This window comes from Fukomys damarensis, unplaced genomic scaffold (genome assembly GCF_012274545.1).
Source record: "Fukomys damarensis isolate Sample0158 unplaced genomic scaffold, DMR_v1.0_HiC HiC_scaffold_28, whole genome shotgun sequence".
Lineage (NCBI taxonomy): Eukaryota > Metazoa > Chordata > Mammalia > Rodentia > Bathyergidae > Fukomys > Fukomys damarensis.
The window spans coordinates 37375149-37389437 of record NW_022900940.1 but is presented as its reverse complement, the minus strand read 5'-3'; the positions used below and the strand labels follow the sequence as shown (position 1 = coordinate 37389437).

The 14289-nt window shown below is 33.9% G+C and overlaps 1 protein-coding gene across 1 annotated transcript in view; it reads right to left on the bottom strand.

Annotated features, from left to right (window-relative positions):
* The window catches only part of Dnah12 (dynein axonemal heavy chain 12), a 245694-nt gene that overhangs the window by 73450 nt on the left and 157955 nt on the right, over positions 1-14289 (bottom strand). The window contains exons 58-61 of the mRNA XM_010612737.3: positions 13709-13901; positions 11974-12166; positions 8644-8816; positions 6312-6452 (exon numbers count right to left, since the gene is read on the bottom strand). Coding sequence (XP_010611039.1) covers positions 6312-6452; positions 8644-8816; positions 11974-12166; positions 13709-13901 — 700 coding nt within the window. The remainder of the gene's footprint in view (positions 1-6311; positions 6453-8643; positions 8817-11973; positions 12167-13708; positions 13902-14289) is intronic.

Genomic DNA, 14289 nt, shown 5'->3' with positions numbered 1-14289 from the left:
ATCCTCATTTGCCCTACTGTTTGCCATTGGTGAACTGGAAGTCTGTCCTTGTGTCTTGCTTAAGTGTTTTCTCATTTTTATTTTTGTTGTCGGACTGTCCTTGGTTTAATCTCTGGGTTATCATCCAAATCTTCCTGTTATAGTTGCGCCCTAGCTTCTGTGACTCTAACGACCCACAGACATTCTCATCTTCATAACATCAGAGAAAACAGCTCATCAAATCAACTGCAGTGCTTTATCCCAACTGATACAATCAGCAACACATCAATCAAGCACAAGTTGGACACTGACCACCTGTGGTAGTTGCTAGTCTATCACCCTTAAATCATTTGAATTAAATTGAAATCAAGAAGCAATCCAGAACATGTCTGCAGTGAACAAAATCTCAATATAGTGTACTTACCATTTAATGGCTCAGACAGAGCGAGGATGCAAGACCCCTGATCTCAGTTAGCTGATTGCTGAACCCCCTGATGCTGACTGACCTCAGGCTGCAAGGCCCAGATTGAGTTCCCCAACCTTCTGAGTGGTTGAACTCCACAACATCCTATTATAGGTTTCCCACGCCCTTTCTTTAAAGATGTTCAAAGTTGGGAACTCAGAAAAATACCCTTGATGACCACCTCTGCCTCTGCAGAGTGGGTCCAAAGACTGGAACAGTCAGGAGGTCTGAGAGTGCGTGGGGCTGGGGGGGGCATTTATGGGGGGTTCAGGGGCACCGCGCAGCTACCTTTCCGGCCCTTGAGTGATGGCGGCTGGGTCGGGAGCAGGCGTGGTTCTCCTTCCCATGGTGGATCCAGGCCCAGGCTGCCTCCCAGAGCTTAAGCGATCTATTTCCTACTCTTAACCTCTGTTTGTTCCTCAGAATTCCTTCTTTGATTTTGGGGAATATGAACTCAGCATATCTGACTCCCAATCTAGCAGACTGGGAGTTATATTATTTCCCCTATATCATTTGGAGGTCCGATATCAGTTTCAAACTCCTAAAATAAAATTCTTTTGTTTTCACACAAAAAAGAACTAAGAATTCATGACTATCAGACACATACTAAATGAACTATTGGTGAGTGTTTTTCAGGCAGAACAAAACAGATCTCTTTGGGAAACTAAACAAAGAATCGAAAAGCAACAAAAAGGGTAAGTATGTAGGTACATTTAAATGAAGATTTATTTTTATCAATAATCAAAAAATCTCGTACAATTTAAAACAAAAATATTGAAATAGATGGCAACAATAGCAAATAAACTAGAAGAGTTATCTATCTTTGCATTCTGGAAAAAGAAAGACTGATATTAGAAAATGTGTGCTATAATTTTTATGTTAATCATTATAAGAAAAGTAAGAGAATATGTGGCTACAATGATAAAAGAGAAGAAAACATGAAAAAAGCTAAAACTCAACTTTCTAAGAAGATAAGAAAAGGACTTCTAGTTTCCAGTCCAGTTTCTAAAGAATATGAAAGTCATTAATCCATTCCTCAGGACAAGAATTAAAAAAAGGCAAACAAACTGAAAATGAGCAATTTTTCTAAATACATTAGAGAATTAAAGTCATAGCATTAATTTGTTAATCCAAATTTGGAGAAACAGACTGGTAGGCAGATACAGAGAACGCCAAATTACCTGATAACAAGAGGCATAATAAAACTTAGGTTGGCATTGATAAGTACTTGAGACTTAGTTCAGAGAAGTCTGAGATTTAAAAATTCCAGGGAAGCCAGAATTAAGACACCCCACATTTTTGTAAATTTTGCCTCTAGGACCCTTGGGAGGGTTTCTCAGTGAAGATCACTGCTTCTAGTAGTGAGAAGGGGTTACCTTAAACATATTCTGTTCTTTAACAAGGAGTTTCCTCTAGAGAGAAACTTATGTTACAAGACCCAGGGGGCAGGAAGGCAAATACTCAACTCCAGCCTTCTGTATCACTTAAGAGGGAAAAAACCCCAAACCAAAACAAAAAACCAGAAGCACTGGTGAAGGGCACAGAGCAGAAGCGCAGTCTCACTAAAAGCCCAAGAGGAATACATAATGCTTTTCTTTCCACCACTCCATAATATCATTTCCATTGGATTTCTGTATAATAATGGGAATATAACTGAAAGAACTGGGTGCCTCAGACATTGTTTCAGAACTCAATAGGGAAACCAAAAGACAACAGAGGAGACAAAACCAGAAACACTAGAAGAAATTTTAGACTCTGATACCTGTAACTATGTATAAAAAAACCACTAACCACAATCTAACTCCTAGTCGGATAGACATAAAATCTCATATTAAAGGTCTATTAATTTCAGTTCCCTTTACCAGTACATGATATATGGCTTTGAGAAAAACCTCACAAGGCATACTAAAAGACAAAACTAACATCCAAACAAAAAACTGAGTTTGAAGGGACAGAGCAAACATCAGAACCTGATGCATGTCTTTTAGTGGTAACTCTCAGCAGAGCAGAAAAAAGAGAGGAAGACATCAATGACAACAAAGTATTAAGGCAATGAATAGAAAATAGGAATATTATTGTAGAGGTTATAATTATATCAATAATCAGTTTAAACAACAGTCTAAAATACTAACTGAAAGATTGTCAGAGTACATCCCCAAACAAGACCCACCTATATATTTGTTATAGTTTATATCTAAAATGTCCCCCCAGTCTCACGTGTTTAGAGATGGGCCTTTTAAATGGTGATTGGACTAACCCATTAATAATTTTATAGCTAAGTGTTCTGTTAGAAGGTGGGACCTGGTTGAAAGAAGTGGATCACTAAGAACAAGACCTGGAAGACGATTCTTCCTGGCTTCTCTCTCTGCTTCCTGGCTGCAACAGGTTGAGCAGCTTTCCTCTGATCTGCTGTTCCATCATTCTGTTTCTGTGCTGGAGCCAGCCAATCAAGAATTAAACACTCTAAAATGGTGAGCCAAAAAAATTATTTGTCCTTAATTTGTGGGTGTCAGGTATTTTGTTCCAGCAACATAAAAAGTGACTAATAAAATGTTGTGGATTAGATCAAGAATGACTCCTCAAAGCCTCATGAACTCAGAGGTGGGACTTTTGGAAGGTGATTGAATCATGGGGTGCTATACTCCGCAGTGGATTCATCATAATGAGGTCAGCAGCTGAGCATGCCGTTGAGGTCGGAAGAGGTGGGTCACTGGAGGCATGATCTGGAAAGGTATATCTCCCTACCCAGCTCCTCCCTTCTCTATCTCCTGGCTGCCATAATGTGAGCAGCTTTTCATTCTCCATGCCTTCTGCCATGCCATTTCTGCCTTGGAACCAGCCAACTATGGGTTAAAACATCTAAAGAAATATAAGCCAAAATAATTTCTCCTCCTTTAAGTTGTGGGTGTTAAATTTTGCATCCCAGTGACAAGAAAGTAACCAAGACATATAATATTGTATACAAAAACCCAAATTAAATATATAAAGACACAGAATTAAAGGACTATAGAAGGTATATTATCCTAACAGTAATCAAAAGAAAGTGACAATGGCTACATTTTTTTCAGACCAAGCAGACTTCAAAGGAAGAAATATTAGTAGGGATAAAGAGGGACAGTACGAATGTTAAAGACATCATGATTTGCCAAGACTTTTACAAAGAGAATTAGGAATAAGACAAGGCAACTCTGGTATAAATATATCTATTTATTAAATATGTATAAGATAAATATGAAGACAGCTATAAAACTGATAGAAGAAAAGATCTAAATAAATGGAGAGATAAATGGATAAGAATGTTCAATATTGCCAAGTTGTCAATACCTCTTAGAGTTAACACAATCCTAACCAAAATCTCAGCAAGTTATTTTATATGAACAAATTGACTTTACAGTTTATATGAAATGCCACAAGATCCCAAATAATCAACAAAATGTTAAAAGAGAAAAGGACAAAATGAAGGGCGGATATTACTGGACTTTAAGACTTAATGTACAACTACAGTAATCAAGACAGTGTAGCATCAGTGAAAGAACAGACAGATCAACAAAACAGAATATAAAGCCCCAAAACAGACTCATATAAATATAGTCAACTAATATTTGATAGAAAGCAAACTTCTATCAAATAGAAATTAGAACTGCTCTAAAAAATAGAGCCTTAAAAATAGGGATGTGCAAGACAGAGAAAATTATAAAACATTACAGAATAAAATGAAGAATTAATTAAGGAAATGGAATGATGTTCTTGGCTGATACGCAATATTGTAAAATTATTAAATTTCCACAAGTTGATCTATATTTCCAATGGTCTCCTAATTAAAACCTTAACAGGTGATGGCACACCCATGTAATCCCAGCACTCTAGGAGGCTGAGGCAGGAACACTGTAAGTTTGAGTTCATCCTGGGCAACTCAGCAAGACTTGGTCTCAAAAAAGGGAGGAGAGGGCTAAGGATGAAGCCTAATGCAAAGGCCCTGGATTCAATCTCCAGTACCACACACACACACACACACACACACACACCCCCCAATCTTTAACAGGTTGCTACTTGGGATTTAATATTTATATGAGAATTCAAAGTTCAAAGAATAGGAAAGATATTAATAAAATAAGATGATGAGATGATACTATCAGATATCAAAACCTTTTACATTCTAATAAAAGAAGATGAGAAGATCAAATGTCAAGACTTTAAAAATATTAATTATGGACAAATACATGAATGGAACTGAATAGAGACTCCAGAAACAGAGCTAAGTATATGAGTATATTACTTATGGCAAAAGTAATACTACAGAGCAATGAAGAAAGGGCAGCCTTTTCAACAAATAGATAAATACATGGAAAAAAGTGAAACTTGACAACTACTTTATTTATTTATTTATCTATTTTTCTCTCTTTGAATTTATTGGTATATTTTAGGTATACAGTACAGTTACATTCATCATTGGGATGACATCTACTTTAGACCACCTGCAGCATATATCTGTTACACATAGCTCATAGATCCAAATGTAAAAGACATGTAATAAAGTTTCAAGATAATTATATAGGAGCATATATTCATAATGTTGGGATGAGAGAAGGGTTTTCACTATAAAGACTGTAAGTCAGATAATATTAAATTAAGAACTTGTATTCAACACAAATCAAACACTAAGAGAGTGAAGAAAACAAGCTAGAGTTGTACCTAGAATATATGAAGAATTCATACAAATCATTAAGAGAAAACAAAACTCAATAGGGAAAAGGGCAAGTGATATGAATAGTTATGCCCCAATAGATTTCAAATGGACTACAACTATATAAATAAATGCTCAACTTAATAAGCCATCAGAGCAATGTAGATTTCAACCATGATGGCATAATACTGATCTTGTACCTTAAAAATACTTGTACAAGTTGGGCGTGGTGGTGCATGCCTGTAATCCCAGCACTCAGGAGGCTGAGGCAGGAGGATCACTGTGAGTTCGAGACCATCCTGGGCTACATAGTGAGTTGCAGGTCAGTCTCAACAACATAGTGAGACCCTGTCTCAAACAAAGAAACAAACAAAAAATTTGTACAAAATGTTTATATAAATGTGGAGCAATGGAATGCTCAAACTATTAATAGGATGTAAACTAAGAGAATTGCTCTGAAAAACAGTTTGCAAATTTCTAACAGAAATATGTGCACATGTGCACCAATGTCTACATACAACAATGTTCACAGCACTTTTACTGATAACAATATCAAACTGGAAACAAGTATTTATCAAGAATGGAGCAGATACATTTTAATTTATCCTTATGTGATACTATAAAGCAATCAAAACAAATCACTTGCAAGTGCAAGGGCCCGAGTTCGATCCCTGGTACCAAAAACAAAAACAAAAACTAAAACCAAACCAATCAATGATAGCCTCATGAAACAACATGAATGAATCTCATAAAAACGATATTGAGGAAAAGGAGCCAGATAAAAGAATATACATGATTTGTTTTCATTTCTATAAAGGCAAAACTAAATTGCAGTGTAAGAGATGAGGACAGTTACCTTTGGGGAGAGTAATGGGTGGTAACTGAGAGGGGTAAAAGAAGTACTTCAGAGAAGATGGGAATGTTCTATTTCTTGACCCAGTTTTCCTTTTGTAAGAATTTATTGAGCTGTACATTATTTTCTGTGAACGTTTATGTATTACATAAATTTTAAAAATCAAAGAAACATCAGAATACCAGTATTATTCTAGAAGCCATTATCAATGAAATATATAAGTAAAATCATAAATTAAACCAAGCAAAATATTATATTTTTCTAGGAGAAGCCATTTTTTTCAGATTAGATTTTTCAACCTAGGGTTTTTAAAATAAGAAAAAGCAACTTACAGCAGAAGATTAGCACATAATAAAAAGGAAAATAACAGTTTGTCCTTCTCAAATAGTGACCGGCATATATTACAATACAAGTTGTAGGTGAAGTGGTCATTTAAATATCGTAGACGCTTGTCCAAAATTTTGGATTTGTTACTAAAAGATTTTAAAAAAGGAAAAAGGAAAGAAAATATATTGTCAAACAAAACTAAGAAAAAATAAGTAACATGGATTAATATATAGTGTAAACTGCATTTACTTTAATGGAGTATTCACTATTAAAACCATTTGAAATCACACACAGACACACACACACACACACACACAAGTGAATGTAAAACTGGTAAATCTGAATAGACTCTGTGGATTGTACCAATGTCAATTTCCTAGTTGCAATATTGTGCTATAGTTTTTAAAATGTTACTACTGTAGAAAATGAGTGAATAGTACTTAGGGTCTACCTGTATATTTTTTTCAGTGTATAATTTCTTATGAATTTTTAAGTGTTTTAAAATAAAAGTTTTTAAAGAATAGGGCATAATTGTATGAAAAGTGAAATATCACTTGCACCATCTTTATGTTTTCACAGTCCTAAATCTTATTCTACCCTCAAAATGACTGAAAAAAAGTAACTGAAACAAACACCTACCAAATCTCTATTACAATGTCAGGCTCTGCTCAGGAAGGAAATATAAAAGGTAGGTATGAGAGGGAAATAGGTATAGTTAAATGGGAGACATAAAAATCCTTGTGATGAAAATGTTCTGTATTTTGGCCATTTAATACCAATATCCTGATTATGATATTGTTCTGCAGATTTTCAAAGTGTTATCATTAGGGAAACTGGGTAAAGAATACTTGAGGACTCTTAGAAATGACATGTGAAACTACATTTATCTCAAAAGTAAATTTTGAGATAAAATTAGTACTTGGGTCTGTGGAAAGGAACTGGAGGGCTGAGAGTAGTAGACCTTTAGGAGTCCTTAATGGTTTATATACTCAAACTAAATAGTAAAGTCAACAAGGATGAAGGAAAACTCTGAAATAAAGTATAAAAGTAAGCAAATGAACCTAACTGTATTTCACATAACACACTGAAAGGGCAACAAACTACCTGAATAACATTTGATTACAGTATTTTTTGTCTAAAACCAAAAAATATTTAGTTTTTGTGTGGACAATTATAGTCAGTTCTCTTAAGTATACACCCAGGAGGAAAATAGAATTGCTGGGTTATATGGTAAATCTGCTTAATATTTTGAGTAACTTCCAAAGTGGCTATTTTAAAACCTGACCAGTAGGATATGAATGTTGCAATTATTCCGTATCACCAGTGAATCTTGCTATTGATGTTTACGTCAATTCTTCAACTTGAACTTCCTCCATATTATTTTACTTAGCAAGTATATGTTACTAAACACCAATGATTATTATAAACACTTTATTAAATATTATCTCATTTATTTCTCATAACAATCTTAAAAGGCAGGTACTATTACAATTTCTATTTTAGTTAATTAATTAATTAATTTGGTGCCAGGAATCAAACTCAGGACCTCACACTTGTGAGGCAGGCGGTGGCACCACTGAACTAAACCCCTGGGCTATAATTCCTATTTTATAGGTAACAAAAGCTAAGGCAATCAAAAGATTATCTGACTCGCTTGTAGCCATGTAGTGAGTATGTGGCAAAACTAAGATTAAATTCTGGACTCCAAAATCTGTGTACATTCAATAAGCTTGTAAACTAATAGAAATATGAGACTGAAGTCTTTAAACACTTCAAAGCTAGAGAAAAATAAATTGGAGTTGCCAGCAAAAATAATCATGGTCCTTATTGAAATATGTAAAAGGCAGAAAAAATATGATTGAAACTAATCTCCTTTGTGCCTAAATCATAAGAAGTTAAACAATTTAAAATAGGAAGACTTTCTTTTGTTTTCTCTTTCATTCATCGTTCTATCACTTTCCTTATTTTTAGTTTCTAGACTAAATATATTATAAAAATAATTAAAAACAAAATTATATTTTTTATATAGAATGGATAACGAAAATTCAACTTTTTTTTTTTAGCTTGCGAGGGGTGGCAGAGCCACTGAGCTAAATCCCTGGCCCCAAAAATTCAACTTTGAAGGGCTGGGATATAGCTCAGTGGTAGAGTGCTTGGTTAGCATGTGTGAGGTCCTGGGTTCCAGCACTGAAAAAAATCCAGCCCTGGGCTGGGGATTTGGCTCAGTGGTGCCACTGCCTGCCTCGTAAGTGCAAGGTCTTGAGTTTGATCCCCAGTAAAAAAAAAAAAAAAAAACCCAACCCTTAGGATGAATGATGAAGTTAAGAGAATATTTACCTGTCATGAATAGAGTTGATATAAAGGTTCACAAACCAGATGAGAGAGTACTGATACATGGGATCAATGTTAGCCAGGTCTGCAATGCTGAAAAATAATACTGACGAATGTTTAGCAATGGGTCTATACCCTTCTCGAGATTCTGCTATTTTGAGTTCTGTTTTTTCTGCAATCTAGAAGAGAGAAATTAAGATTAAAATAGAGTATGTGTTTTAATTATGTACTTTTTATAGAATGTAGTTTGTATTTTTTAAAAATTAGCCCCTGACCCCATGACAAAATTATATGATTTTAAGCACAGCTTACAAGAGAGGGCTTTATAATGCTAAAAGTATGAAAGAAAAGAACTAAGGAGGGGGAAAAGGAAGGAGAAAGAGATGGAAGAAGAGAGAAGAAAAGAACTTTAAAATTTACATATTAAAGATGTGATTATAATCATTTATTTTTTATCTGAGGAATACCAGAGCCATGAATCTTTTCTTATTCTTTATCTGAATCTGACATACATCTACCAGTTATTCACCTTCTTTTGTTTTAATGGGTCAGAGCCAGAGAAAGAGGAAGGAGAGAAAATGCAAATATTGTGCTTAAGGTGGTAACATATGTACCAGAAACCAGTGCAAATTTTGGCATAGTAACTATATGGTGTTTGATCATTTTATTTTTATTGTTGGTACCAGGGATTGAACTCAGGACCTGGCGCTTGCAAGGCAGGTTGGCGGCACCACCAAGCTAAATCCCCGGCATGTTTAATAGTTTTATACATTGGGAATTCTTTTTTCAACTGGTTTCTCATATGTTTAACCTTTCTGGACTTAATAGACCTGTAAATATTCAACCCCAGAAAATAGTTTTTTCTCAGATAAACAGTTCTTCACTTGACAACTCAACCAGATAGGTTAATATTCTATAGGGAAATTGTTCAGAACACTGTCTTTTTTAAAGCTACTGTCCTTTTTGATAGTGCTATTTACTGACTCTGCTGAATAAGGACATCTATGAAGTCATGTTTATATTTGAATGATCCTATTTGTAACTGATTCAGTCAGGTGGTAGGTATAGAACCAGGCCCAAGATAATACAAAATTTTCCTGGAGAAGTAGAACTTTAAGAACTACAGAAACTGAAGTCAGGTCATATTTGGTATTAATGCTAAAAAGCGGTAAGAATTTTTCTAAATGGTGCCTACATGTTAGATAAGTATACAAACAGACACAAAAGCTTTATAGAAGAAATTGATCTTTAAATGGAGAGAGAAGCACAGAAGACACACAGAAGAGAGAGCCTAGAAACTGAGTGCTTTTCATTCATCCTTCAGGCCTACACATACTTCTTATATCTGGAAATATAGAATATTCTTATGTGTATTTCATATTTTAGCTAATGTGAGTAGGTTTCTTTTCCTTGCAAAGAAACATACCCTGAATTATTCAATATAATAATGAACTAAAAGTTAGGTTTTGAACCTCAGTCTTAACTATAATAAAACAAAGTTAACAAAAAGAATCATATTTTCCATAAAAAAGCACAATCTTATTGTATTTAAATATGCTTTTTCAATTCAAATACCATTTTACCAATAATAGCAATAGAAAGTAAAAAACAATAATAAACAACTTATTTTAAAACAGTGAATAATTTAATTCATCTTTCATGGATTGACCAGTAATATATTTATAATGTTTGTTAAATTTGAATCTTTAGTATGAAATGCTAGAGTTGAGAAATGTACTTTCAAAAAAATAATTTAGTATTAATAGCCTGCAATCAAAGAACAAGACAATTCCCAAGAAAAAACACTATGAGTACCGTATATGCAGAGATATTAAAAGAGGATAATCTATTATTTGTAAAAATTTCTACATATGTAATATTTAATAGTTTATAATTCACATGAATAAAAACAAAACCCAAAACGAAGTCGCTAAACCCCAGGAATCTCCTTTGAAATTTATAGAACAAATTCTTAAAGTGTGTGTGTGTGTGTTTTGTATACTTAATCCTGTGGGTTTGGATAAAAGAAAAAAGTAGATCTTATACTATATGGGGGAGCTTTCCTCCTAAAGAGGGTTTTTCTTATATTAGGTGAGTGGAAGAAAGGTAGAATAGAAGTCAGGGCCAGATTCAGAGTACATTTTGAATCTAAATATATACTGAATTTAAAATGTTTGTAATAATATAATCCAATCAGAAAGATATTATGATTTATTAAAATTCTCTCATTGTAAGATAAAGCATTTGAACCAATAAACCCTTATTATCTCCTTTTCTCCTTGAGTCATAATGGGAAATAAACAAATAAATATTCCTTATTATCTCTCTGCTTTGAAAAACAGTCTGGTTTGTGTGTGGGGACAACGAGAAGCTTCTGCTCTAATAAACAAGAATTGGAAAGGGGAATGCTATAATCTCATCCATGTTCCCAAATGAAGGCTGCCATAAACTATTACACTAAAATCACACTTCTCTGGTTCTCCCAGAAAGACTCCTATTGAAAATTCTTTGCCTCAGAGTGGAGCTGGTACTGAAAGAACACCAAGTACAACCTCTGTTCGGGTTTCTTTTATGTTTTAGTTAACCAAAAGTGAGGGAGTACCTAATGCATTGGGTGGGACCGAGGAGGGCTGAAAGACTTGAAAAATCAATAAAGTTAGTCTACAGAAGTCATTCTGCAATACTATTTAATTGTGTAACTAATTTTCCCAGGCCTTGGTCTTCTCATTCATAAAGTACAAAAGAGAATGGCCAGAAGAGAAAGATCTCTTTTACTCATAACACTGGGATTCTGTAAAAAGTAGCACAAAACAGCATTTAGTTGTGTTAGATGAATTTGCAATACATAAATTATTGGCTATAGACTACTTGCCATCCTTCCTCCACCTGCCGCTCTCATCTCTCATACCTTTCTCTGTTCAATACATGACAAGGTAATGCCAGAACTTCTTATTGGTTTCTAGAACCATTTACTATCCTGTCAACAAATAACTTCCACACACCTCAGATTCCAACCACAGATAGTGGCAAGACAAATTTGATTATTAAGTGAAGTGTCAACTAAAACTTAAACAAACCTGACTAGCCTGTCTTACTACTCGCTAATAATAATAATAATATATATGTGTGTATTTTTAAACTTTCATTCTCAATTGATTTTTTCTATGTATAAATACCATATAGATCAGCCCAAGTTTTGAATAACTTAACAGTATGATATTCTTCTGTGAGTATAAGTTTCTATGTTTTTGTATTTTATCAATTCTTTTTCTTTTCCAGGAAAGGACTGGAGGCATATTAGAATCATAGAATCAAAACATTTCTATGTTATATTACCTGCTGTTTCTTTGTTATCTCATTGGACATAATTTTGGCAGAGTCTAAAACTTGAATTGCACTTTCATCCTCTAAAATGTTCCCTTCTGAAGATGATAATGTTTCTAAAATTTTTGTCTCTATATCTTTTAGTTGCTTCTTATTAGCTGCAGACTGAAGAATAAGAGCATTTCGTTCTTCTTCTAATTCTGGTCTGAAAAGAAGGAAACATTCAGTCTAACTTTGCAGCATTTTACCTAATTTATATCTAAATATTATATATCAAAATTTTGTAGACATTTAAATAATTTTATAGATATACAAAAAAACCAAAGTGATTAATATCTTTATTATAACAATGGAAAATACTTGTATACAAATAAAAATGAGAAATTCAAGCAAAGAAAACATTATTTGTAGATGTAAAATATGACAATAAGATTTGGTATAGTAAATCTATGAAGATATCAGAATTATCCTTAAGACATACCAATTATGCGAGAATAAAAACAAGAAAAGAGACTCAGTATAAACTTCTTATGTTTTCCTTGGCCTTGTGATCACTAGCCCTCATTTTCATCACTCTTTTTTTTTTTTGGTATTGGGGATCAAACTCGGGTCCTTGTGCTTATGAGGCAGGTGACAGAAACACTGAGCTAAATCCCAGCCCTCATCATTCTTTCTATATTAGAAAACATAGAAAGAATGACTGTTCATATAATTAGCTCTTTAAGGAAAAGGCAAAATTGGCGCTTATATCCTAATAAACAAAGATGGGGTGAAATTTCAAAATGACCCAATCTAGAATGTTACAAAGTATGCTACAATAGTTTTGCCTTACAAGTGGGATTCAATTATTGGAAATAACAAAACTACCTCATAGTTACATATTCTCACTTCTAATTTAATTTCGTGTAATAGATCACTTGATATTATATCATGTTTTTAGGGGAACCAATAATACCCTTCCACAAGTAGTTTCTTACTGTAGCCTCTCTTGGTGTTATCTCATCTCTTGGTTTTTCTCATTAGAAAAATATTTACTGGCTATGAAAAAAATACATAAAGTATGAAGAAAATAATAAAAATTACCCAGAATCTTATCACACCAAGAATTGTCACGGTTAGCATTCAAGTATAATTCTTCTTATTTTTTTTCTTTTAGATAGATAGATATTCATCTTCTTGAGGGGATGAGAGTTCCTGGGGATTGAACCCAGAGCCTTTGCATTCAGCTCCAACCCCAACCTTTTTAAAATTTTTATTTTGAGATAAGGTTTTACTAAGTTGGTGAGGCAGGACTTGAACTTGTAATCCTCCTGTATCAACCTCCCAGAGTGCTAAGCCGATAGGTGTGTGCTCCACACCCAGCCACTTACCAATTTTTACATACCGTATTAACTATACTACATATATTTTTGAGCCTTGCTTTTTCCTTCTTCCAAGCAGTTTCTAAATTCATTAACATTCTGGATACAAGCCTTTGAATATATTTCTGATTATGTCCCTGACATAGGTTCTGGCTCAGATACAAGGGAGAAGTTGTGGTATGTGACTACTGCCAATACTAGAAGCTTAATATAACATGCTTGGCTTATAACTTAGTACTGAATGGCTATTTTTAAAGGATAATATAATTATTTAACTTATGATAAAAATATGAAATTTAAGTTTAAAACTAATCACAAAATATCAATACTAATACCCATAAATTTTCTTTTCTAGACCACTTGAAAACAACTAAGAAAAAACATACCTTTCCTTTGCAACAACAATACCTAGTAATTGATCTTCAAGTCCTTCTGGAGTTATCATAAAATTAAGCAAAGATACTTTTGTGGCCAGCTCTGGCATGTAATGTGGATTTCTCAGTTTTGTAGTGATATAAAATTTGAAATCAAAGGAATACTCAATAATGACTTCACCAAGTCGGATGCAATCAATGCCTCCTATATTTTAGAAAACAAATGCATAATAAGTGACACAAAATTACAAAGACCCTCTCACTATGTATTTATAAGGCCTTGCCTAATTTATAAACAGAATTGTAAAGTAATTTGAAGCAGAAAAGAGGTACAAAAAAGTCAGATACAGATGCAAGGAAGGAATCATAACAGCAAGATTCATTCTGGAGAAGTATAGGACATTTACTCTGACTGTCATATAGCTTTTGTAAAACAAGATTCATTTTGGGTTTCCTTCCTCCATCAAATTTCAAGCATGATTGAAAAATATAATTTTTTTTAAAGACTAAAGCTCTTAAAGGCACTAGAATTGCATACTCCTTTAATTCCAGCACTCTGGGAGGCTGAGGCAGGAGTACTGAACGTCTGAGCT